The 25,780-nt window shown below is 33.9% G+C and overlaps 4 protein-coding genes across 7 annotated transcripts in view; 2 read left to right on the plus strand and 2 right to left on the minus strand.

Annotated features, from left to right (window-relative positions):
- The first annotated feature begins 416 nt into the window (after positions 1-416).
- On the plus strand, positions 417-2,949 carry LOC108741506 (cytochrome P450 4g15). Its single transcript, XM_018476329.2, has 6 exons — positions 417-529; positions 790-1,022; positions 1,140-1,337; positions 1,402-2,325; positions 2,383-2,568; positions 2,634-2,949. The coding sequence occupies exons 2-6, from the start codon at positions 806-808 to the stop codon at positions 2,810-2,812; spliced, it is 1,704 nt and encodes a 567-aa protein (XP_018331831.1). The 5' UTR covers positions 417-529; positions 790-805; the 3' UTR covers positions 2,813-2,949.
- Positions 2,950-2,966: 17 nt separating this feature from the next.
- LOC108741507 lies at positions 2,967-5,323 on the plus strand. Of its 2 annotated transcripts, none has more exons than XM_018476331.1 (7): positions 2,967-3,043; positions 3,347-3,570; positions 3,671-3,862; positions 3,946-4,191; positions 4,256-4,433; positions 4,498-4,733; positions 4,985-5,323. In XM_018476331.1, the coding sequence occupies exons 1-7, from the start codon at positions 2,994-2,996 to the stop codon at positions 5,251-5,253; spliced, it is 1,395 nt and encodes a 464-aa protein (XP_018331833.1). In that variant the 5' UTR covers positions 2,967-2,993; the 3' UTR covers positions 5,254-5,323. The 2 variants fall into 2 exon arrangements, with proteins under 2 accessions (XP_018331833.1, XP_018331832.1); XM_018476330.1 differs by lacking the exon at positions 2,967-3,043 and adding an exon at positions 3,051-3,184.
- Positions 5,324-5,999: 676 nt separating this feature from the next.
- On the minus strand, positions 6,000-10,982 carry LOC108741505 (lipase member J). 3 transcript variants are annotated; one of them, XM_018476328.2, is made up of 9 exons: positions 10,668-10,982; positions 10,326-10,506; positions 10,139-10,253; positions 9,807-10,053; positions 9,582-9,746; positions 9,293-9,520; positions 8,960-9,147; positions 8,171-8,816; positions 6,913-8,109 (listed from the first exon to the last, which is right to left on the minus strand). In XM_018476328.2, the coding sequence occupies exons 1-7, from the start codon at positions 10,833-10,835 to the stop codon at positions 8,986-8,988; spliced, it is 1,266 nt and encodes a 421-aa protein (XP_018331830.1). In that variant the 5' UTR covers positions 10,836-10,982; the 3' UTR covers positions 6,913-8,109; positions 8,171-8,816; positions 8,960-8,985. The 3 variants fall into 3 exon arrangements, with proteins under 3 accessions (XP_018331828.1, XP_018331830.1, XP_018331829.1); XM_018476327.1 differs by having other exon boundaries at positions 7,164-8,109; positions 8,171-9,147; XM_018476326.2 differs by lacking the exons at positions 8,960-9,147; positions 9,293-9,520; positions 9,582-9,746; ... (2 more) ...; positions 10,326-10,506; positions 10,668-10,982 and having other exon boundaries at positions 6,000-8,109; positions 8,171-8,929.
- Positions 10,983-13,493: 2,511 nt separating this feature from the next.
- Positions 13,494-25,780, minus strand: part of LOC108741514 (polypeptide N-acetylgalactosaminyltransferase 2) — a 28,531-nt gene continuing 16,244 nt past the window's right edge. The window contains exons 2-9 of the mRNA XM_018476339.1: positions 21,045-21,313; positions 18,486-18,584; positions 17,749-17,816; positions 17,504-17,691; positions 16,718-16,885; positions 16,436-16,606; positions 16,166-16,326; positions 13,494-15,240 (exon numbers count right to left, since the gene is read on the minus strand). Of these exons, the coding sequence (XP_018331841.1) occupies positions 14,766-15,240; positions 16,166-16,326; positions 16,436-16,606; positions 16,718-16,885; positions 17,504-17,691; positions 17,749-17,816; positions 18,486-18,584; positions 21,045-21,313 (1,599 nt within the window). The 3' untranslated portion in view covers positions 13,494-14,765. The remainder of the gene's footprint in view (positions 15,241-16,165; positions 16,327-16,435; positions 16,607-16,717; positions 16,886-17,503; positions 17,692-17,748; positions 17,817-18,485; positions 18,585-21,044; positions 21,314-25,780) is intronic.

Raw genomic sequence — 25,780 nt, forward strand, 5'->3', positions numbered from 1 at the left:
CCCAGAAGTTGCGTAGGTGAGGAGGTTTTTTGATATGTTTAAAAATGTAATTTTAATATTTTGTATTTTGTACATATGTAGATATAAAATCGATTTTTTATTATTAATTTTTAATTTCTTAAGTCATTAAACGGTAATATTATTTATTAATTAGGAATTTTTTTAAATTTGTTAATAATCAAAGCCAAAAGCGGATCCGAAATATCTAATAATTAATTAAACTATATCTCTTTAATAATAACAACACAAAGACATTATACGAAAAAAAAATCCCATTCAATTTATTCAAAAAGGAAATGTGTTAAATTCCAGTTTACATTAACAAACTTGCCCCGGCATTGTATTCAAACATACTGGACATTCGACCTTAGACGTACATTACATAGGCATTAAAAATGGGATCAAAATTCTGTTTGCGTCAAAAAAATCGCGTACTTTTTAACTCAGATATAAAAACGCAGTGCGTATCTAATAAACTTCAGTTGGTCGCTTGCCCCCCAATTGGCAACTTCAAACAGTGAAACACAAGGTACTGTAATTAATTTAAAGTGGCAAAAAGTAGTGATTACATATCATCGTCATTTAGTGCTGTTTCAACAAGTATCTAGCCCTATTTTGGATATATTCTTTTTTGTTTCAAAATTTTAATTTCAATTTGGTAAAACAATTTTTGAGTTTGATATTTTATTTAGTCCTAGTTAATAATATAACTAATTACTTTTTTTATCAAAATAATTTCAAAAAGTTGTACGAAAGTTTGTTTTAATATTTCCCTTTTGTTGGTTCAAGAACAAGCAAGTAAAAGATGACTGTGGGAGAAACGTCCCCGGATATGGTTTCCCAATCGGGTCTCCTATCCGCAACAAGCGTTTTCTATTTCCTTTTGGTACCCGCATTGATATTATGGTACGCATATTGGAAATTGAGCAGACGGCATATGTTAGAATTAGCAGAAAGGATACCAGGACCTAAAGGATGGCCCATGATTGGAAACGCGTTGGAATTTATCGGATCTTCACCAAGTAATGATATTATATAAGTATATACGTTGCATTAGTAATAATTTTAAATTGATAACTAGGTATTATTATTTAAAGCAAAGGTTAAAGTTAATTAATCGATTTCATTGAAATTTTCAGCGATTTTCAAACGTGTGTATGGTCATTCGTTTGACTTTGAGAGCGTAGTCAAAGTATGGATTGGTCCAAAACTTATGATCTTCCTTTTTGATCCACGGGATGTTGAAATAATCTTAAGCAGCCATGTTTATATCGACAAATCAACAGAATACAGATTCTTCAAACCATGGTTGGGTGATGGACTACTCATTAGTACTGGTAAGTACAAATTTCTTCTTAATTTTTGGCACGGTCATATTTAATTAATTAATTATTTATTTAGGTCAGAAATGGAGAGCTCACAGGAAACTGATTGCACCAACATTCCATTTGAACGTCCTCAAGAGTTTCATCGAACTGTTCAATGCCAACAGCAGAGCGACCGTAGAAAAACTGCGTAAAGAAGGAAACAAGGAATTCGATTGCCACGACTATATGTCCGAAGCTACTGTGGAAATGCTCCTAGAAACTGCGATGGGTGTGAGCAAGAAGACCCAAGAACAAAGCGGATTCGAATATGCTATGGCTGTCATGAAAATGTGCGACATTCTCCACTTGCGTCACACGAAAGTGTGGCTCAGACCAGACTTAATTTTCAACCTTACGAAGTATGGAAAAAATCAGGAGAGTCTCCTAAGCATCATCCACGGTCTTACCACCAAAGTTATTAAGAACAAAAAAGAAGCCTTCAATAAAGGCATCCGTGGCTCCATCGCCGAGGTCCCTAAAGAATTGAAAATAAACCAAGAAACAAAAGACGAAGAACCAGTCACCCAGAAAACTACCTCCGTTGAAGGATCCTCCTTTGGACAATCGGTTGGATTAAGGGATGACTTGGATGTTGACGATAACGACGTGGGAGAAAAGAAGAGGCTTGCCTTCTTGGATCTGATGATCGAAGCATCGCAAAATGGAGTCGTCATTACTGACAAGGAGATCAAGGAACAGGTAGATACTATCATGTTCGAAGGGCACGATACAACGGCAGCTGGAAGCAGCTTCTTCCTTTCAATGATGGGAATTCACCAAGACATTCAAGACAAAGTCATCCAGGAACTCGACGAGATCTTTGGAGACTCCGACCGCCCAGCAACCTTTGCTGATACGCTGGAAATGAAATACCTGGAAAGATGCTTGATGGAAACTTTGAGATTGTACCCACCAGTACCCATTATTGCTCGTCAATTACAGCAAGATTTACAATTAGGTAATTAAATAAAAAGTTATTTCATGTTCGATGTATAACATGCGAAAAACATTTCAGTTTCCGGGGATTACAAAATCCCTGCCGGTGCTACTGTTGTTGTTGGTACTTTCAAGCTCCACCGTAGAGCCGACATTTACCCAAATCCTGACAAATTCGATCCTGACAACTTCCTTCCGGAACGTACCGCCAACAGACACTACTATGCCTTCATACCTTTCAGTGCGGGACCCAGAAGTTGCGTAGGTGAGGAAGGAAATATTGAAAATTTAAATATTAGAAAATATTAATATGTACTTAATATTTTCTAGGTCGTAAATACGCCATGTTGAAGTTGAAGATTCTGCTGTCTACCATCTTGAGGAACTTCAAGATCAAGTCCGACATTGGAGAGAAGGACTTCCAGTTGCAGGGTGATATTATCCTTAAACGTGCGGAAGGGTTCAAGATCCGATTGGAGCCAAGAAAGCCAATGGCCAAGGCGCACTAGAGTTGTATCTATATTAATAGTCCTTATTTTTGTTAACTATTTATATTTGATAATTGATGTACAGAAATGTAAACGTTAACGAACATGCTGCTGTTTAGTATGTCTTTAATAAAAAAAAAAAACAATGGGACCCATGATATTCGGCTTTCCTGAGTTTTCTTTGCATTGACACTAATTATTTATGTGTATAAATGTCACACTAATATATCAAAACGTTAATTTTATACGGTGGTAAGTGAAAGTGAATAAAATGACCGACCTGGCGTCCATGTCTCTGGTTAAAAGAGACAAATTAAGAAAAGAGGCCCGAAAAAAAAGATTGATTGAAATGCGAGCTAATCTTCCCGTATTAACTATAAACGAAATTCGCAGGCAGAGTATTTGTAAAAAAATTAATTTTTAATGCATTAGTAAATAATATTACGAATAAATATTAGCACAATTTTTTTCAATTCATCCTGTAGTTCTACATGTTAACTGTTTAGAGAGTATCAGAGGTTTCTGTCAACTTAATTAATATCTGTTCATTTATAGGAATCGCATTCCTTTACATGAAGCTTTAATATCAGAGTTAAACGAAGACGGTTATATCAGCTCAGCACATTTCATTTCCCAATTGATCACTTACCAAAAACAACAGGTCGAGATCCACGGCGAAGATTCTAAAATTGGATTAAGACCTAAACTTATTAACTTCCCCGAATATCTTCAGAAATTGTACGATACCTTCAAAGAAGCTGAAATAGCTCATTATGAAGGTATACTTTGATACAAAACGACCAGCAGTGGTTAATGTATCTTTTGGGGAAATAAAATAAGTAAACCGGTTTCACAAATGGCACTTCCTGTTTTTCATAGGAGACACCACAAGGGAATATGACATAGTGCTAGAAACTGCAATATTTTTTGCATATGGACCCGAAGATTGGTGGTGGTTGGGGGAACAATTATTACTGCAGTGTATAAATATCATCTATCGAAACACTGAAGATGGTGGTAGAAGGGACGCGACTTGTCAATATCTCGTTGGAAGATTCTTATTATTGCACAGTTACCTATATATTGATTCTTCTTAGCTCAATTCTGTCGTCAATAAAAAATACCCTTTTGTACCATAAATAAAATGCTTTCAGATGAGGAAGTGGAACAAAGTATGCCGTATTTAGATGCTGCAAGAGTTCAGTCCAAGAATACCTTTTGGAGCGCCAAAAAAGTGTTACAAAACACGACAGTCGACTGTTCCAATGAAGAAACGATATTTTTTGAAAGTTGCAAATTACTTTATAAAGCATTAATGATTACTGCCGAAAGTACCAGAAAAACGGATCCTGAATATTCTGCTCAATTGTGTTCAATAGCCCGAAAGAGGGCAAACGAGGGTACCCAGCTATACAGACCATTTCCTCTTCTAAATCAAAAAATTACAATGTAGGCTTTTTGCAGCTTGTTTTTACGCTGGAGAGGCAGAAGCCTATATGCTACAGGGTCACTGTGAATTTGAGTGTATGAAGTATGAAGCTGCCATACTATCTTTTAATAACTCTTTAAGAAAACAAATAAAAGCCGAATCTCCAGAGGGAATTTGTAAAGTACGAATACTAATCCAAAAGGCTTACACCAAGTGAGAAAACAAACATGAGTCGTTTAGGTTCAATGCATGTATTAACATTTGTACTTTTTAATAGAATAGGCAAATACGAAAACGCTTTTGAATGTTTGCGAATATTGCTAGAATACGCAAAAGCAAACAAATTGGCCTATTATATTGGATTGGCGTACAGGTATATTGGAGAATATTATCTACATCAAGGCAGGGCATGTGTAGCCACCCCAAATTTACTTAAGTCTTTGAATATTCTTCATAACATAGATGCACTGACCGACGTTGAACAGGTTCGAAATTTTGCAGCAATTTCTGCAGGTGAGTTCTTCAGTCCTGCTACTTATACTTTCAATGTAATCCGTAAACATAAACTGTTTTGGACTATACTTAGAGTTATTTACTAATGATTAATTATTAATTTTAAACGCTATTACCTCATTTCAATAAAAGAAATTATTTTAAAATATCGGAAATACCAAAAAATGGCCCCCAAAAGATAAAGAATAAGAGAACTACAACATGGTACATTAATGAAGACAAGTTTATCGTGAACACATTTCTTTCTAAAGGGCAAGAATTAATGACTAACTACGTCAGACTGATAATAAATGTTGGTCAGGAAACGCGTTGCAAAGGAAAGTACATTTATAAAGCATTAGGATGGAAAGATACTCGTGAACAATTCTGGAGTGACGACGAACTTTCGGTTTGCTCATCTTATTTATTCGGATCTATCACGCCATCTAGCGAACTGGAAGACGAAATGGACTATTCTAATCTGGAATATGATATGCCAGAAGAAGAAACCGCAGAAATAGACTATTATCTTGACGTTTAAAATTCAGCTCAAATTAAATGAAATGAAATTTATTTTTCTATTGCAAAATTTAATACATACATGTACGACACTGTAAGACAATTATTTAATAAACAATAGGTACTTGTAAGCTTATTGGATAATTGATAAATATTTTTAAAAATAAGTTCTTTCAATCCTCTACCTTTTCAACAAAATAAGATTCAGTATTCATCAGTTCTTAGACATTTTTGAAATTGGCTCTATCTTTTCAATTATTTTATCGCACAAAAAAATTAAAAATTGAGAAAGCCATATTTAACAGTAAACTTTAAGGTGAAACATCCCCTTAAAAAAAAGGTAACTCTTCCCAAGATATACCTACTATTCGACTCAGAAAAATAAAAATCACCCCCAAAACTATTTGCAAATATTCTAATAATTAAATAATCGATTGTATTGAAAGAGTAGGAGAACAGAGGGCTACATAAGTCAATAAAAAATAGACGAGGGTGGTTAGTAAGACACCTCCTCAAGTATGAATAGCGAGTTAGAGACAGAAACTTTAGCTAAGAATATAGATACACCTAGACTAGATTACTATTCACAAATAGTTAAGAATTAATAGTAATTTAAAGCACTATTGTAAATACATATATTTATTTTGTATTTTCATTGAAAAGTACTACCTCTACTACTACTACCTCTCTTATTAAATTGATAACATTTAAGATTAGTGTTTATGAGATTTTTTTTAATTATTATTTAGTCTGAAAAAGTCAAAGTTTGACGAAAATGATATTCTGTAAATAAATTTGCAAGTATTAGAAGCTGAGACAGGACTCAAGAGGAGGGGTGTAAGTTCAACCAGCCTGACGACTGTAAAGAAAAAGAACATATTAAAGATACATTTTATTTTACAATTAATGCATGAAAGCACAGCGACAATCCTAAATAAGAAAATTGTAATTCAAATGGTACTAAAGGCGCATAAAGACAGGTTTATTCGTTTGTTTAACTAGTACAATAATGAATATGCATATAAAAAAATTATAAAATAACCAAGTTTTACTCATTTAACATTAAATTTTCAGACAACAATATTTCTACATCTTTTGAAGTTTGGGGTTTCTTTTTACTACTTTCTTTTTCAACACCATCACTGTCGACAATAAATCTAACTTTTTTCGTCGTTTTCGGGGATTCTTCTGATGATTTCCTTGTAGATTTTTTAAGGATTGTATTATTTAATACATTTAAATCAAACATTTCTTTTTCTGAACATGCTTCATCCCATGCAGAGTCTTCTTTATGATCTGAAGGAGTTTTTTCATCTTCTCCTAATATCAGTCTGAGTTTTTTTTCTATTGTTGATTCCAATTCATTTGTTTTATCAGTATCCTCATCTGAAATACCTTCTGATGATTTTTCTTGCCAATCCTGATCTTTTTCAGTTTGTTCTTCGCTTTCCTCTGCATCTAGGTGGTTTCCTTCTTCTGACGAATCTTCAGAACTTTGTTTATGTAATAAACATTTTTGTGAGCATTTCTGGCTTTCACTTAAAATTAAATCAATTTCATCATTCGCATCGTGATATTCTTCATTTGTTTCTTCTGAGTTTATCTGAGCGGTTTCATCAGTTTTGTTTTCTTTTTCTGTTACTTCCTTATTTTGTTCACTTGGTTCCTCAATTTGCTTATCTTCTTCAACTATTTCATTTCCTATCTGACTCGGCTGACTTGCATTATTTACTTGAGACTCATTTTCATCACCTATATGGTTTTCTTTATGAGTTTTTACTTCTTCTTGGGCCCCTACATCCATTTTGTTGCTATCATCTGCCACCTCATCAACAATGATATATTCAATCTTATCATTAAGACCTTCAAAGTTAAATGGGATGATATTATCATCATCAGAATTTCCGTCTTTCCCTTCTTTGCTGTTGTTAATTTCTTCGTTAATTTCTTCTTGGGCAACTTTATTTTCACTTTTATCAGTTATGCCATTAACTTCTTCCTGTATATTGTTAGTTTCTGTTGAATCGTTTTTATCATTTAAAGGGATTGTATCCATGGCATCATCCTCATTATCAGGGATTTTTAATAACTCTTGACTGTCTTCAATCACATCCTCATCTTTCCCTTCATCTACTTCTTCATCTTTCTTTTTGTCTACTTCCACAGAATGGTCTTTCTCTTCTACTGCATTTTTATTGTTTTGAGATTCTGCAGTTAACTTAGATATAATCGGATCTCTTGTTAAATTTACTTTTAAAAAGGCCCGTTTCTCATGCCACAGTAAGTGACTTTTGAATTGGCATAGGGTAGTGAAGACTTGATTGCATTCTATACACTTGGTCAGATCTTTTTTGGATTTGGGACATGGCTTGAAATTGCGTTTTTTTGAAAGCAATTTTATCCTGATAGATACCTTTGGTTTCTGATATTCAACTGAATCTGTAAATGTAGAATCTGCAGCAATACTTGTTCTTTTGCTTTTACCAACATGTTTAATAATTTCTACATTGGCTTTACTTTTAATTATATCAGAATTTACCTTCTCTAGTTCAATAACAGGTAAATTACTGTACATCTTCTTGTCTCTAATAGCAGGTCTTGGAATTTTTATCTTTTCAGTTTTACTTAATGCTTTAACTGACATTATATCAGAGGAATTTTTAAAATATTGTTTTGACAAATGAATTTTTGGTAATTTTGCTGGTGGAATTTCTTCATTAGGAGAAGCAGAAGCAGCCCGCTTCCTCTTACTTCTTAAATGCAGTTTATTGGGAGTAGAAACTCCTACATTTGGAATACTCTTCACAAACGGTACTATTTTTAAATCTTCATCTTCACTTAAAATTATTTCTTCTATTTTGTTGTTAGAAAATTCAACCTAAAAAATGAACGAAATTGGTAATTATCAGCAAAACTACTAAATAAGCATAACTCATTACCTCTTCTTGTAGCACAGCGTTTATCTTGTTGAAGTTTTGTAGCTCGAGTACACAGACAAAACATACTGCACATTGGTTGTAGGGTCTTGATTTTGATATCGCTCTCATAAATAGACACAAATTTTCTTGAAAGTCATTAGGATTGTCTTCTGTTTTTACAAGCCCAAAACCGCGAAAACCACACACTAAACAAGAGTTCAGGGTCTTCTTAATAACTGACTCCTTTCTAACCTTATTTTCGTACGTCTTTTTAAATTTATATGAAGTTTCAACATTGCATGCACAAACAACACATAAACTTTTGGGATGTATGCGATATTTTAATTCTTTTAAACCAATCTTTTTATTTGTAAAATAAGTGTTTATAATGTATTTCAAAAAAGGCCGGGCTTCTGCTGTATTCAACACTTGCTCCTTCTGTTTGCAAATCAAACATTGCCCTCGAATAAGATTCATCGTGGCTTATATTCAGTTCAAACCATTTATAAACTGTTTTTTAAGACAAATTTGCTTTTATTCTTAATGTCGACCCTAATCAGTCAGCTTGACACTTACATGACACTCGGGATTGCGCGCCATTTTTATTCCTGTTTATTATTTGTTACAATCTACCAACTCAAAAATCAACTACCAACTTTGAACAAATCTGAAAGCGGGAGTTTAATTTAAATCTGAATTTAATACGACTAGGAAGTCGTTGCATACACATAATCAATTTACTAATTGTAAGATAATTCTAGTAAATTCTTTTAATAACGATTTATACATAGAATGAAGTATGAGTATTACTTAGACAGTTTATTTTCCCATTTTGTTTAATCTCGAACAATGTTGTTGACAAAATCAACTATAGGTTCGTACACTCTTGTTCCTACGTTCCTTCCATACATAAAATCTACGTGATTGAATCCGTTCACCTTCCACTTACCATAAATCCTTGTTCTTGGTGGTATTGCCTCGTAAAACTCTTCAGCATCCTTCATAGATAAAATATAAAACAAATTAAATTATTGTAATTAAATTCGTTTCAATTTCCTGAGAAATCTACATCCTTTTGTTTTTAAATTCCGCAGACTCTCTCTTAAAAATGAAACATTTTGTATGCTCACTGTCTTTACTCACCCACTGCGTTGCCACATTGTCCCTACTTCCGTAAACTAAATAAATTGGAACTGTCATTTTATCCAAGGGATATAAAGGAGGTCTTTGAGAACCGTAAAAGTTTAAATTCTTTTCCGCTCCGTGGTCAAAAAACTGAAATCTTTCACTTCCAGCAATTTGACCATAATGTGCTACTGATCGGAATGAAAAACCAGCAAAATTTTGTGTAAACGTGTGAGGAATCCAAATCTAAATGAAGATAAAGTTACCCTTTAATGGTACTAGCTAGTTAAGGTATTATATACTTTACCGGATTTAATTCTTCAAAATCAGGTCCATTGCCAATAGCAACAACAAGGAAAAATAAACAAAGTTCAATATGTGGTTCGGGACCTAGACAAAACCCTTTCGCTAAATTATGCAAAAATCCATTCCACCAAATCATATTCGTTATACCCAAAGATTCACCCCATTCCTTTTTAATTAATAGAACTGTTCTAGATAAAATTTCATAGGAAATTTTACAGCTACTTACCAAAAATAAATTTGTATATCGAGCAACAACCCTCATAATGTAAGGGACGTGTCTCAAAAAAGCTACGGGGGACATACACACGAACACTTTCACAAAATCTTCGGCGTGTTCTGGTAAAAGCGAGGAATAAATAAATGCGGTTGTGGTCCCCAACGAATGCCCGATGTAATAAACCCTGTCACCCTCTGTATGCTCTCTTATAAATTCTAACATTGTTGGAAGATCGTACAGAGCCATTTCATGAAAACTAAACGTGAAAATAGATGTAAAAATGGAACCATTTTTTTTTTTTTTGGATTGGGCACCATTAACACTGCAACTTAAGCACTCACCTAAATTTCCAAAATTCACGATCGTACACAGTCAAAGTTTCGTGCCTTTCAGAATGATAATTACCCCTGTAATTTCCCATCCACACGTCATATCCTGCGTTTGATAGCATAAAAGCTGTAAATGAAACAATCGCATCACTTAAAAATTTCAAAAGGCGCTTTTTCTTACAAAAAGTCAAGTACCTACCAAGAGAATGGTTCTTTTTATCCACCCAAAGATTGCTCATACCATTTAAGGGATGACTTAAATATACCGTACCTCGTTTAGGTTTTTTTTGAGGTATTCGAAATAGTTTCAAAATGTAACCATCTCTGGTAATAGGTTCATACACTTCTAAAGGATATCCATTGCTTGTAATCAACAGTTCCTTAAAATTTACAAAACTTTCATCTGCAACTTACTCCAAATATTGCCCAACAATTCACACATACTTAAATATTTAGTAAGGGTGTTTTTTATTACAACAAGTCAAAATAATGGGAACAAGAGGACTCCCCTTCTACAAATTAAAGTGGATATTACACTTACCATTGGAAGAAAAACATCAGGATCAAAAGTACAATTTCCATTGGTCTCGATAGTGTAATAATCCTTAATACCTTTACAAACATTATTCCTTCCAGTGCATTCCGAAAAACCAACCGATGAAATCGAAATTATAAAAGTCAAGAAACATCCAAATTTATCATTATACATAATTTTATTATTTTAAATTTAAATTCCCGCAGTTAGTTTCTGATGTTGTTTCCGCAAGAACCATTCTAATAGAGAATATTATTCTGTACGTAAGTTGAGGAATTTGCTAATAAATTAAAAGCAATGAGTGTGGTTTGATTAATAAATGGCAAAAGAAAAATTAATGTCAATAAGCTGGCTGGCCTTGCGACCGTTATTTTATTATTTAATTGTTCTATAAGGACTTTCTTTTTATTGGTGTGAAAGTAAATTATTTTTTGTTGTAAAGCGTATTAAGTACACGTGGAAGAAGAAATAGCTCCTAGTATTAGTTATAATCCATTGCATAATTGTTGTAAAACATTTTTTTGTCTTTTAGCTCTGCAATTAATGTGCAGAGGCTGCATACGTATGAGAGTAACTTTTTGCTATTTATAAATAGGTGCATATAGCTGAAACGTTATGCAGATATTTATTATTAACGCAATCGCAAAATGGTAATGAAAAATAATATATTAAGCATTCGCACAAAATGCAAGGTCTTTAGTTCAAGTTTCAATAAAGAAAGTGGTTGCCGTTTAATCTTTATGGTCATGTTGAATATACACGGAAATGTCACGCTGTTTACCACGATTCCTTTGAATACCTATTTGAAAAGTCTTACTCGCACACTCACAATTTTGTTGAACAAATTTTCGTCGATAATAATTCAATTTTTGCTTACGTTCACCTACCATCAAATGTATTATACATTTTTTAGAAAATTTCGTAATAATACCACCTGAATAGGTAAGTATCAGTATCATCTGCTTCACTGGACCTAAGTCAACATTTAGTAAATAGTTATTAAGCAAATCATTTAGGGAAGGTTCAAATCCCTGTTCAATCTTCTGTTATTCGATTATACATCTCCAAACCCTGCACCTGTACCTAAACGAACTTTCTGGTGTTGAACAATGACATCCACACCCCCTCCAACCTAAAGTCCCATATTGTATACAATTACCTATGTTTAATGCTCCTTTTCACGCCTTTAAGAATAGTCCCCAAAAAATACTCCCTCCAAATATCAAATCTTTAGATTCACGAATCAGGCTGTGCGTTGTCTATCTGCCAGACACATTAGCACTTCTTTTTCACCCCTCCAGGGATGGAATATCAACAAATCTCTCCTTAGTACAGCTTTACAATAATCATGAAATACTCCCTCCATTATGTTCTCGGGTTAGGCTGTAGGTTATCAAAGACTAAGTTACATTAACAGTTCATTTTCACACCTCCAGGAATAGATAATCATATAAACCCTACTTGGTGCACCATTAGAGTTCTCATAAAATACCAATTCATTCTAAATATGAAATCTTTAGGCCCACGGATTAGGCTATGCGTTGTCTGTCAATCAGCCATATTAATGCGTCCTTCTAGGAATGGAATATTAAAAAACTCTCTCCTTAGTACACCCCCAGCGTGTTCATAAAGTACTCCCTCCAAAAATCTAATCTTTCAGTAATATCACCATTTCCTTTTCAACAATTCAGGAATAGAATATCAAAAAATCTATTCTTAATGTATCCCTAAGTCTTGATGAAACACTCCCTCCCAATGACAGATCTTTATGTCCACGGATTAGGCTGTACGTTGTCTATCAGTCAGCCTCATTAACGCCTCTTTCTAGGAATGGAGTATTTAAAAAATCTCTCCTTAGTGCACCCCTAGAGTCATCGTAAAGTACTTTCTCCAACTATCAAATCTTTATGTCTATGAATTAGACCATGCGTTGTCTATCAATCAGTCATATCACCATTTCTGTTTCATCCCATAAGGAATGGAACATCAAAAAATTTATTCTTATTGCATCCCTAAAGTCTTTATGAAATACTCCCTCCAAATATCAAATCATTATGTCCTCGGGTTAGGCTGTAGGTTATCAAACACTAAGTTACATTAACAGTTCATTTTCACACCTTCAGGAATGGATAATCATATAAACCCTACTTGGTGTACCAATAGAGTTCTCATAAAATACCAACTCGCTATCAATATCAAATCTTTAGGCCCACGGATTAGGCTGTACGTTGTCCATCAGTCAGCCTCATTAACGCCTCTTTCCAGGAATGGAGTATTTAAAAAAATCTCTCCTTAGTGCACCCCTAGAGCCCTAGAGCCTTCGTAAAGTACTCTCTCTAAAAACCAATTCTTAGGTCCACGAATTAGACTATGCGTTGTCTATCAATCAGTCATATTACCATTTCTTCTTCATCCCTTCAGGAATGGAACATCAAAAAATCTATTCTTATTGCATCCCTAAAGTCTTCATGAACACTCCCTCCCAAATCTTTATGTCCACGAATTAGCCTACATGTTGCCCATCAGACGGTCCATTGACACTTCTTTTTCATCCCATAAGAAATGGAATATCAAAAAATTCCATCCCTCCTTAGTGCATCCCAAGAGTCCCCAAGGAAAACTTCCTTCTAATTTCAAATCTATAGATCTACCGGTTTAGGCATTGTTTTGTCTGTCAATTAATCAATGAGTCAACAAAATTCACGATGGATATATTTTATCCTAGTAAAATCACAAGAGCACGTATCTAAGTAGGTACATAATAACGTAAAGTGAAAGTGAAGGGATAAAGTACAAAGTTTTATTCAACATTTTTCTGAAATTATAAACAGGTTATCACATAAATTTATACATTTATTTGCAACATACACTTCAGGAAGTATGTGATTTTTAACAGTAGGTACTTAAGAATATGAAATAGAAATTCAAATCGGAAATTATGTATTTATCTATTTCTGATTAATGAAATTATTTCCCCTAAAACTTCACAAGAAAATAAAATAAAAACGCTCTGTATAAATCAACTGTGCATTTTAACTTATACAGTTATTTGCATTATATGCAAACACATTCGATATAGAACGTATTAACGGGAATGTACGTAATATACAAACTGTGACCGTGAGTCAAAAAGTTCTTGTCCAATTTTTATTTCAATTACTTTTTCTTGCGTTAATTTATTTAGTAATTATTTATTTATTTCTAAAAGCTAGTAGCTATTAGTAGAATACTATTTATTATTATTATTATTATAGTTCAGTCCTTTTTTGGGTAATTTAAGTACTACAAGGCATCTAATTTCACGTTATAAGGTTTGAAAACGTCTTTCTGATGTTTTCATTGTATGTAGTATTAACAATATTATTGCATTTATAAATTTTTCAAACAGCGGTTTCGGTGTAAATTCAAATAAGCGCTGTGATTTATGGCAAATGATAATAGATACAAAACTTTGTATAATTCACAACGCGTACAAAAAATTATGTCATCGGTTATGTACAAAAACGTTACAAACACATAGTAATCAATAATATATTACAATATCACAACGATATAAATTTAACAATGTCTACCTATAATTAATTATTATACAAGTAGATTATGATAGTACGATTTTTAATTCAACAGAAATTATTCATTGCAGGCTTATAAGACAAAAGGAAAACAATGTGCCCTAATTTACATTCGGTCTAAATAATGGAATCGTTAGTCTCGATTTTTATAAATACTTAAAACTTTTACTTTATACTTGGCAGACTTAATATTTTTGTACGAAATTTTAAGAATTACTTAAATAAGGGTGAAAGTTTGCGAACTTCGGCTTTGTTTTCTATTCGGACAGATAAAATTATCGGTTGATAATTGGTATTTTATTAAAAACTTAATTTATTTACAAAAATAAACTTTTAAATAAAAATAAAAACAATCTCATAATTCAACAATTAATAATTTTAGTTAGTAGTAGTTTTTTATATCCGACTGTGATGTTAATCATGCAATCTCTTTAAAAAGAATCTACGTAGGGCACACATTGTTGTTGTTGTTGTGTTAGACTTTTACACATTAAAAACTAATATCACGTACAGATTTTTTCAAGAAATCACTTCAAGCTTTCAAATGCCATTGTTGAGTCTCAACACTGGGATTGCAACTTTCTACAGTTATTCCCTTAGTATTCGTGAATATTGAATCCAGACACAAGGGTACTTTCAAATGTTTCATCAGACCGGTGTTGGAGTCATATCTCCACTTTTGGTTTTCGTAATTTTCACATACTTTCATCACTACCGGTGCCCCCTTGTAATACTCGTCCAAACTCAAACATAAGTCGTGATGTTTTATAAGTCCGCTCCTGGTAAAGGCCCATTCTTGATTGCCGCCAGTATTATGGCATTGGTACAGGGCCACGGTACCGTCTATAAGATGACCCATCGTGTCCAAACAATAAATACCCTGTCGTAAACTACCATACGACGACGAGGTACTGTGAGGTATTTTTAATTGAGGATACACATTGTCTAAATACCATCTGAATGGTTTACACTGAAGACGGTTGCGAAGTTCAAGACGCTCGCTAATACTGATGGAAAAAGGGAGAAATCACAAAAATTATTACAATACAAAAAGAAGCACAAAGTAGATTTAATGTGGGATTGCGATTACATCATTGATTCAGCCTATACGAACTAATCCAAGAAATAACTATTATCACCTGCCAGACGTTGCAACAATAGAAAAAGGAACGGAAGAAGAATAACAGATTTTCTGTCAATTTTTTACCACACCTGAGGCCACAAACATCCGAATTAGCTACGTGCTATACTGTCCAGTCTTCATTCAAAGAAGTACCTAGATATAATTTCAAATTTTGTCTTCTCAGAAGGTCTTAAGCTCGAATACTGCCTGAATACATGTATTTCCACTTCTTCCTATATATTAAGCTAATTTTTGCATTTCTTGAAAACAAGAGCAATCTGCATCTCTAACCGTGTAAACAGTAATCTAATCTAACTGTACCTCTGTCCATCATAACTCCTGTTTTTGCTCATAATATATTGTCACATACGTATAGGTAACCCGACATACATGACTACAAAGAAGACCAGGTTTCTAGACGGCATATACTGGATCATTCTAGAACACGGCCAGCCTATATAAATAGTTGTCGCGAGATCGAGTGTCAATCAGTACGAGTCAGTACAACAACGAAGTTCGACGCGATACAAAGCGAAGAAGGGGCGAAGAAGCAGTGTTCATATACTGGTGAATTGATAACTAATTAATAGTAGAAGTGTTAATTAGACAGCGAATTGTTAAATAAAAGTAGTAAAACTGCTAAAATCGACACGACTTTATCTTTAACGCTTTTTCTAACCTAAAAATGGAAGTCCATCGCTTCCGAAAGAGGCGAATTTTTCATCCACAATTTAAGAAAGGATAGCCAGGAGCTCAGGGGAAATTATAACATCTTTGATATGATTTAGTTCCAAAAAAATAATACTTACTCTCCAAAAGGAACATTTCTAGCAAGAGGCACTGCAGCATAATAGTAGTTTTTATATTCGTCCATCCAAACTTCAGCTGCACGTCTTGTATTTCTTGCAAATACGTTACCACTACCCCCTGGGAAAGTATAAGGGTGTCTTTTGCGAAACACGTGTCCTACCTGTAAAACAACCATCAGCAAATACGGCAAATAGCTTTCATACTACTTCATTGCCATCATTAATTAATAAATCAACCACAGATTTGCAAATGTTCAAGTGTTTCCTTACCCTGCTGCAGGGAATTATTTCTAAACTACCCCCGCACTGCCATACACGAAAAGATATCTCCAAGTTTTCACCACCCCATATGTCCATTTGCATATCGTACTTCCCCAGTTTTTCGAAGTACTCTTTATTAATCACAAACAATCCTCCGGCGATCATTGGGGTTTGTATAGCCTAAAAAAATACACCTCATGAAGGACAAATTTGATCGAAGTTATAAAAAATGTATAATAAATATCCAAATAGAATGGAATAAATTTCTTTTTTTTTTTACGAATTTCTTACTTGGGTTGGGTCTTTATGTCTGGCCTGTCTCTCGGGGGTGCTTAGGTATTCCCATTTGAACACTAAATTCCAATCGAAGCCTCCCCTCAAATCGGCTGACGCCCCGATATATTGAAAAGTGTCCATGCTTATCACATCTATCACGGGACATACAACCCTTGTAGGATCCTTAAAAGGAAAAAGTTGTATATGCAAAGTATTCAAAAACAGAATTATCTTAATCAAGTGTTACTTATAGAAATGGAAAAGACACAATATTTAGTAGAATTTAATCAGTATTTCCCAAAAAAAAAAAAAGATACCTGATATGTACCATTTAAAATAATCATATTGAAGAAACTGTACAAAAAAACAACACAAATTTAAGTCACATATTTGTTTTTACTGATTCCACAACAACTATTAACGTTTTCTGCCGGAAGAAGGCACTGTGCGCCGAAATAATTATTCTGGAATTAATAAAAGGAGCCATTTTGTAACTAAATTTAATAACGATCGATTTCAATAAATTAGCATGTATGTACAAATGATTAAATAAATCACAAGTTTTATTACTTTAAATATTCAACTGTACAAATAGAGTTACGCTCTATTGAAAATTAGTTGTTTATATTATTTATTTGTTAATGAAATGAATGGAACGACAACACGACCCAATAAAACCCGTTCTTTTAACCCCCCCTGGTCATAAAAATACGTCATAAAAATTATAGAAAGGCGTAATCTGATTGGAAAATGTAAATATAAACGGTAATAACTGATAACTATTACTGTTTTATTACATACTTCTGAAACCCTTTCTAACAATGGCTCGATCCATTCTTTATTACATTCGCAATGGCTATCAAGAAACGTCAAAACTTCTCCTGATGCAGCGTCAGCACCCCTCACTCTCGATCTCATGAGTCCTTCCCTTTTCTCGTTCCTTATCACCTTAACCTTCTGAATTTTGGCCAGTTCTACGCCATCTTCGGCTAATAAAAGACAACAAATTACACCTACTCTTAGAAAATGAAATTATAAAAACTTACGATTGTCACTAAAGTCGTCGACCAAAATTATTTCTTTTATCAAATGTTCTGGGCTCCTATTGAGAACACTACGAAAAACCAAGAAGATGGTTTGAATTAGGCAAATGATTTTATCATTATTATAAGTTTTTTAGACGTGCCGGACACCCAGGGGGAAGAATTGGCACTTGGAAATGCACCTTGAGCAGGACCGGCTCCTAGTTAGTAAGAACAATTTGCCCTCCTTTTATAGGAAAACACACCGAAAAATACAAAATTCAAATCAAGCGGTTAAACAAATTTGAACGCAAGCAAAACTGATGACCTCCCAAAAGGCTCGCTAGCCGGCTACAGCTCATTTAGCCTTTTGGTTGAGGTAACCTTGGAACTCAAGCGTTAGGCATCAGATGGTAGGAATGAAGCACAATTAGAGTTATTATCGTTATTATAATGAATATATTATGTTCCGTTATATTTGAATATTTTGTTTAAAATTGTAATATTCACATTCCCTCCCTACATTTCCCAAAATAAATTAAAATAAAAATAATAACTGAAAAATATAAAACCATGGGGCTACAAAGCAGTTTTCATTATTTTTGCGTAATTCTTAGATATACAAATATATTAGAAAAATAATTGGTGAGGGGTACCCATAAACACCAAAGAATTCCATTGGCTATGCCGAGGAGTCTCCCTCATGGTTGATCCGGCACTGTATCTATAATAAACATTTTTCAGTTATTATAATTGCTCACCTAGCTACAGTTCTTAGTAGCGTTGAACGTGCTTCATTATGGAAAGTAATTATAACACTTGTAGCTGGAAGATTCTCATCATATTTCCTCTTGCGACACCTGTTAAACACAATAGTGTCAAATAATAATAAGGTAATATGTTCTGCATTATGCACATTACTTATATTCATAATCTCAGTCTTTATTACGGGTAATAAGTACGTAGAAAACAAATTGGTTATTCAATTTCAAATTACGCGTAGATGTCAACTATACACAATGAGTTGATGAGACAATGCGTTTTACGTAATTGAGATTGTTCAATGTATTCTTGGGTAACATTTTTTTCGGTAAATTGAAACAAAAGAAGTGATATTGCAATCTTGAAGACCAAATGTTGGATTCAACAATTATTAATAAACGTAATCACATAAAATAATTCGAAGTGGTGTGTATTCTGTCGAAACAGCCAGACGAGGATCGCGATTTCGATCTTTTTGGATCTCATCAGCGCGTCGCAGGCAGCTCCGACAGAACACAGACCAACTTTTATTGTATTAACAGTGCGTTTTAGAAAATACTACAAATGGCGCAGTAAACGCCATCTGTAGCACGATGCTACATGTTTCTTCGTTGGCAAAAAAGACTCCAAAAATGTCTAAAATGTTTGCCTTTGTTGGATTGACATAATCATTTGAAATTGAAAAAAATAGGATTGTAATAGTCATTGAAGCCGATGTGTCATAAGGATTCTTCTACAGAAATGTTGTTTGGTTTTTATTCAATTTCTTATTTAGTATTTGATTCATTTAGGGTAATCGCGCTCACGGGGTAATGTCGCCCGTTACTATAAACTGATAACTACAATGCGTAACCAATCGATATGAGCGAGACATAAAAGTTATTCCTCAAGTGAAAGGCATTCCCCTGCTACCCCTAAATGGAGACACTTACGCACAGTTATGTAGCATTTCCATAATTATTTACGAAAAAAAATTATTCTTGCTAAATGGACCATTACGATTATTGCTTGCAATTCAATTTTACACGATAGGTACTAAATCGCATAGTTAACTATAAAAAATCAATTAATGTTATCAACAATACGGATAGGTGTAGAAACAAATTTAATTCAAAAATACAATTATTGTGGGCGCATATAAATTAGATGATTGTAAGCTAGAAATGTGTAGGACAAACAACCATAAATTTTCAAATAACAGAGTTCATAAATGTCATAGATTATTAATTTCTTTCGTACACCACTAATAATAAAATTGCAACAAAATGTATAGTACTGATCTAATCTCTAATTCATTGACTCAGTGATATTTTGCTCCAGGGGCGGCTGGGGCATAGATGTTACTTTTATTTAGAGAAAAATCCATAATATCACTGTGGTTTCTACAGGTGAAAGAATTACTTTAAGTGAATAAAGAATACGATTCCATAATCCTTAGATATACGTTTCCGTCAAAAAAGTTATTGTAATTCGACTCTTTTAATACTCATAAATTAGTAGGTACTTCAATATACAATAAAAATTCTCAAAATTAAATAATTTCAACCATGAAAAGATGTAGATTATAAAGAATGTACTCCCGCTTCGAAGCTTTTTATAAAATGTTGAAACAATTGTTAACAATAAGTATTGTTAATTCAATTTTAATTTTTTTTATCAATAGCAACGCTTTTAAATTAACAACAATGCACTGTCATTTAGTGTTTGCGTCGAGCTTACAAGTATCATCTTCTCACTCGTATCCATACGTCCATATGGGTGAGGGTAAGATGCGATGAGGGTTTGTAGTTATTTGCAATTGAAAAATAGCTCTATAATTTTTTAATGACAAATCTTCAGATCATATTGTCCTAATTTTTTAANAAAAAACTTTTGGGTGTTTCATTCCCACCAGCCAGTAATGCTGGTGGGCGGGCAGTCCCTCCGGACTGTGCCGGAAGGTAGGGCGGAAGGCCCTCTTCAGCCTGCCTTCAGGAATCGTGGGAATGGGTGGGTGGTGGTTCGGGTGAGAAAGATGAGACGGACGAAATGAAGACAGAAGAGAGTGAAAGATTATCTGTGGAATATTACTGCCTCAGCCTTTGTCTAAGTGATCCAAGGAAACCACAGAAAAACTTGGACCAAGCCAGACGGACCCGGAATCGAATCAGCGTCCTCCCAAATGCTAAGCAATGGTCAATTAACGACAGTCGACTGTATCTTAATAACTTTAATCTAAATCCCAAAAAAGAACATAAAAAAGATTCAAAATCTTGAGCAAGAAGTTTTGACAAGAGAAGATCTCGATTTGTTCATCTTGATATTGTCTTGTGTCTCATATGAGTATCTTGTTCTTGATATTGCCTTCGATTTCAAAGCAAGTCAAGACAGGGCAAAATCGATATATTCTGGACTCTTGCCGCAGCCCTATCAACAATCTAAAACGCGTTTAAGGGTGTGAAAAACATGTATGTTGAATGTTGGGATTTATTGCTTAGTTAGTTCAGTTCTACAGAACTCCACTTGATTTTCTTGAATTGTCAGATGAAATTTTATTTGTTCTTTTCGTTGGAACTCACAAAGCGTTCCTGGTATCGGGAATATCCCTATTGCTAGGTAGTTTATCACTGGCTTCTTGATTAAATCGATTACGAACGTATGGATCTTCGCCGGATCGTAAAGCGCCCTTTGAAATGTACGAGGTCTCATCAAAGTAATTCCATGATAATCGACCGTCGGTTGTTTCGAGGCTCTGCAATGCCAAAGGAACCCCTGGGCCCTGGCCTGTGTCGTCGTTGAACGGAGACACTGTCGCGCCATCTTTTAATCGTAAGGCTTTGTTTTCGTTCTGGAAACAAGAAAAGAGCAAAATTAATCAACGGATAAATAATAAATTCTTCTTTGTCAGAAACAAACAGAACTGCAATTTGAGTACAGACTTTCAGGGCTGTTGTTGTAGAATCTTTTTCCAAGTTCTACTGTGATTGGTAGTTCATGCTGTTAGCTTCTTCTGGAGAACAATTACTCGTCAAAATGAACAGAAGAAGAATTGAAGAACAGAAGCAGAACAGAAAAAAACAGAAGAAGAAGAAAGGAGAAGAAGACAATAGAAGAACAGAAGAGAAACAGAACAAGGAGAACAAAAAGGAAGAACAAAAAAATCGGTTGTCCGTAAAGTCGGTTTACTGACGATAGTTGAACGTGACAACGTCATAAGAAAATACTGATGGAATGGTTTCATTTTTCAAAAGAAAATTTTATTTTTATTTGTTTGATAGATATTTTGTATGCATATAGAGAAGGAGGTAAATGGAAATGTATTATTGTATAGCAGCTGTCCACGCGGACGCATCGCTCACTCAAGTAGGAGAGAGACAGATGTCGAACGCTGCCGAACGCGGAGGCCGATTGTGCCTCTTTGTCGCTCGTTCCGCGCTCTCGCTTGCACTTCAAGCCTTAAATGGAACGCCTCAGAGCGAGGTAACGCCGCATGAGTCATGTTTTTTCGTGCGTGCAGCCGGCTCCATCGAATTATAAGACGTTGTCACGTCAAAAAAGTACATTATCATATTATGAATTGTCTATTTTGACAATTAAACATTTCTCGACCAAATATTTATTCAATTATTTGGTCACATTATGAAAGGTATCCGTTACGCGATGTTCACAATATTTTATATTAACACAACATTTCCCAAATACCAAGGTGGGAAACAGGTTTTCTTATGGATAATATATTGTAAAATATATCACAGGCATGATGCGTCAGCACTGAAATTACATGAAACTCGGCTTATTTAGTTCCGCATAAGAAACGGATACAGTTTCTATATGTGTACATCTGTAATGGTCAATTTTCAAACGGTTTAAAACATGTCTCGTACCAACCATTACCTTCAATTAGATTACTTTCTCTCGCATGCGGCTTGTTTCGGAATTAGGTAAATATAATTGTTGTGTTCTAGAAAAACGTGTAACTATTCATAAGAAGAGCACACCGAGCATTTGTACTCTATTATTTTACTTGTACACCATTTAGTCACAATTAAGAATAGAAAATTATTAATTTTTACAATTTACGCACGATACATAAAGAGTCTGTAATCGCTCAGCATCTACTCGTTTTTCTACAGAAGAATTAATAACTGTCTATACGTCGTCAGAAGATTATTGAGTAAGTACTATTGAGAAATACTTGAGTGCTATCTGTAATAAGAAAAATTCGTTGCGTTGACAAAATGCTTACCTTCGACGACCTACAATAAAAAATTAAAAAGTGACATTTACTAAACACTCCTATATTGCAAATTGTGATCCCACTACAGTTGGTTAACTGGAACTGTTCTTCGGAACAAGGTCTGGTATTTAAAAGTGCTTATCCAACAATAAACATTGTAGGAATCAAGACACAATCTTCTCATACTTATGTTGTGTATATTATGTTTAATGTAATTTACTGTTAATCTTACAGTTTTAATGCGATTAAAAGTTGATAGTAGCTATAACTGATTTTATTTACTACTAAATGTGTTCTATATGTTTTCATACAGAAAAAGTGTAACGTAGATTTAATTAACCTAAATGGTAAAGCAACTGTTTCCAATTAAAAATATGAAACACAAATTTATTACATCAAAAAGCCACAAATTTTCGTTCAAAACTCTCCTATCATCAAGTAACTGGCAGTATACCGCCATCTATGAAGCGCCTACTTCACAATGCACGACAAGGCCATACAGAACCACCTGCCAAAGTGAACCTATGGCATAGCTTATAACAAACGTAATACGCATGCAATTCAATTAAATTAATAGTCAAAATAGGTAATAATTCTTGGTCACAAGTTTAACAACCAAGAATAATGTTTAAAATGTCAAGTTGCTTTTAACTGGTATGCATTAACTTGATGGTCATCTGTTATTTTGAATCAACAAGATTATGTTGTCCAAATTGGTTCTCCTTTTTCTCCAATTAATTAATGTTTTTTCCGAATCATTGAATAAATCAGCATTGCATAAAGAATAAGTTATTGTTCAGCGAGCGTGTAATGAAAGACATTACCTGCAATTACTCACTAAAATGATGTTTGCAACACTAAACGTGGGCGAATGTCGTAATTCTTTTGAATGGCACAAAGCCAGAAATGCACTTCCCATAACAATCATCGAGTCATTGAAATCGCATTTATTTTATTGCATTTTTTCGAAAATCTCCGTAACCGCTGATAGAACCTCTTCCAATGAAAAACCTACTTTTTACATTCACAACGAAAGCAATGAGGTTCCTGAACGGAAAACAAAACCAAAACCTTTTGTCTTCATCTCAGTATTACCTCTGTTATATCATCACAAGTCTCAAGATTCCTCTTCGAATTTTGATATGCTTTCTACTACTCTTTTGTCTGTCCGAATGTATTGGTCAAATAGAGCGTTGAACTCTCCCAGACTTCACCAACTTTACAATCTAATACACGATTAGTATTTTTCGTAAAACGGGAAAACAATTTTTAAAGTACATATATGCATGTACCTTTAAACAATTTAAGTACTTACAACAGTCAAACATGTTATATTCCCAAAAAAATTTCTCCAGCAAATAAAGAAGTTATTGCTCTGGGGTTAAGAGGAGAAAATATTGATTTTCACAGTTTGTTCAACCCTCTTCGTCTATTTCGAGACAACATTTTATCACTGGGTAATTCTGGAAGAAGAAACTTACGAAATATTCAGGATACATTTATATGTTCAATCATATTATCTGTCTGCATATACGTTATAAAAGTTGGCAAATTCTACTTCAATTGGTTGTTAAATTTAGAAAACGAATTTTTAAAATTCTATTCTTCGGCTTCGACAAGTTCTTTTAGTCAAGTTAATACTTAGGGAGACTTCAACTATTCATAAAGGATTTCACCCTAGTCTGGAAAACGTCTTTAGAAATCTATATTCTTTTATTTGGTCTCTTCCTCATTGAAGAAGCATCCTTATTGGTAATAATACGTAACATAAATGAGATCGTGACTTTTCATAATTAAGATCCAACATCCGTAATCGACGGGAGTTTTAGAAGAAACAGATCAGAGACTTTTAGAGCGAAACATTACAGCAATATTTCCTGTACCTACTTAAACGGAAGGGTAATTGTAGGTGAGTGATAAATAGGAATTGTGAGCACGTCCGTCGACTTTCACAGTTAGTTACTCTTGGAAAGCCATTCTATTATTGTTTATTCTTTATTAATAATGTCCACTGTACAGCATATTTAGCAACGAATGCAGATTAACATGTTCAAGTGTTTCACACGTACACTTTCGTTTTCTATACGTATTTGTTTTTGGCTACTGTAAAGTTATTGAGGGATTGCGTTTCATAACGTGGACAACACTTGAAGTCACTTATAGTAACCAAAATACGATATTCAAGAATCGTATAGAGCATCACTTGTCTTGTCAAATACGTAAGTCATCAAATAACTTTGAATGCTATGTAAAATACGTTCCTTTTTATTTGGATGAAATGGAAAAATGAGAGACACATCCAGTATCTACCCATACCCAATTGGTCCTCGCGTAATTTCTTATTATTGTTACAATAGCAAACCTAATAATTAAATTAAAGTTATTTCTTTAGAAACTTACTATTATTTATAATTATTATTAAGCAAAATTCTTTGTACATCCTCGTCTTCCATTAATTATTTTTTAATGAAGAGAAAACGGTGTTGAAATGGCCTCTTCTTTCAAACTCCTTAAACACAAAATTGTGACAATTGTTGTAAATATTGCATGAACACAAAACAAATTTGAATATGAATGGATAATAAATAATTAGTTGTTGCTATTTTACATGAAGAAATCTAAACATTAACGAACACATGCATGAGAAACTTTAAAAACTTGTTTTAACAATAAACTGAAATGGTTTTACTAACTGTGAAGGCAGTTTCTAAACGAAAGGTACCAAATGTTTTATGTATGTAAAAGAATTATGCGGAAGTACTCCAGCAACTTTTGAGTATGAATGTTTTGGATGTAAACTGAAGTTGTCTAAGCAATCAAATAGAAACAATCTAACATCCTCCAATCGAATCTTCCAATTGCAGCCAATTATGCTCGATTTTTCTGCTATACCAACCATTTTAGTTTTTGCTTCTACGGAAACCACTGTTTTGTTAAACCCGCCCCTAATCCTGAGAAACCCAAATCAGTCAGCGAGTAGTAAAACAAATTTTATTTTGGTTATTTTATGTTTATGATTATCACTGCGGCTAATAAATGTTAATAGGAAATCCATAATTAGTGAAGAACAAAGCAAGT

The sequence above is a fragment of the Agrilus planipennis genome, unplaced genomic scaffold (assembly GCF_000699045.2).
Source record: "Agrilus planipennis isolate EAB-ADULT unplaced genomic scaffold, Apla_2.0 scaffold212, whole genome shotgun sequence".
Taxonomy (NCBI): Eukaryota; Metazoa; Arthropoda; class Insecta; order Coleoptera; family Buprestidae; genus Agrilus; species Agrilus planipennis.

Excerpts from the sequence above, each read along its gene's own strand:
- LOC108741507 (XM_018476330.1), top strand. The coding sequence starts at position 3,063 with ATGACCGACCTGGCGTCCATGTCTCTGGTTAAAAGAGACAAATTAAGA. Across the intron at positions 3,863-3,945 it reads AAGATTCTTATTATTGCACA|ATGAGGAAGTGGAACAAAGT; the intron begins GTTACCTATATA and ends AAATGCTTTCAG. Across the intron at positions 4,192-4,255 it reads CCGAAAGAGGGCAAACGAGG|CTTGTTTTTACGCTGGAGAG; the intron begins GTACCCAGCTAT and ends GGCTTTTTGCAG.
- LOC108741506 (XM_018476329.2), top strand. The coding sequence starts at position 806 with ATGACTGTGGGAGAAACGTCCCCGGATATGGTTTCCCAATCGGGTCTC. Across the intron at positions 1,338-1,401 it reads TGGACTACTCATTAGTACTG|GTCAGAAATGGAGAGCTCAC; the intron begins GTAAGTACAAAT and ends TTATTTATTTAG. Across the intron at positions 2,569-2,633 it reads GGGACCCAGAAGTTGCGTAG|GTCGTAAATACGCCATGTTG; the intron begins GTGAGGAAGGAA and ends AATATTTTCTAG.
- LOC108741505 (XM_018476326.2), bottom strand. The coding sequence starts at position 8,626 with ATGAATCTTATTCGAGGGCAATGTTTGATTTGCAAACAGAAGGAGCAA. Across the intron at positions 8,110-8,170 it reads ACGCTGTGCTACAAGAAGAG|GTTGAATTTTCTAACAACAA; the intron begins GTAATGAGTTAT and ends TTCATTTTTTAG.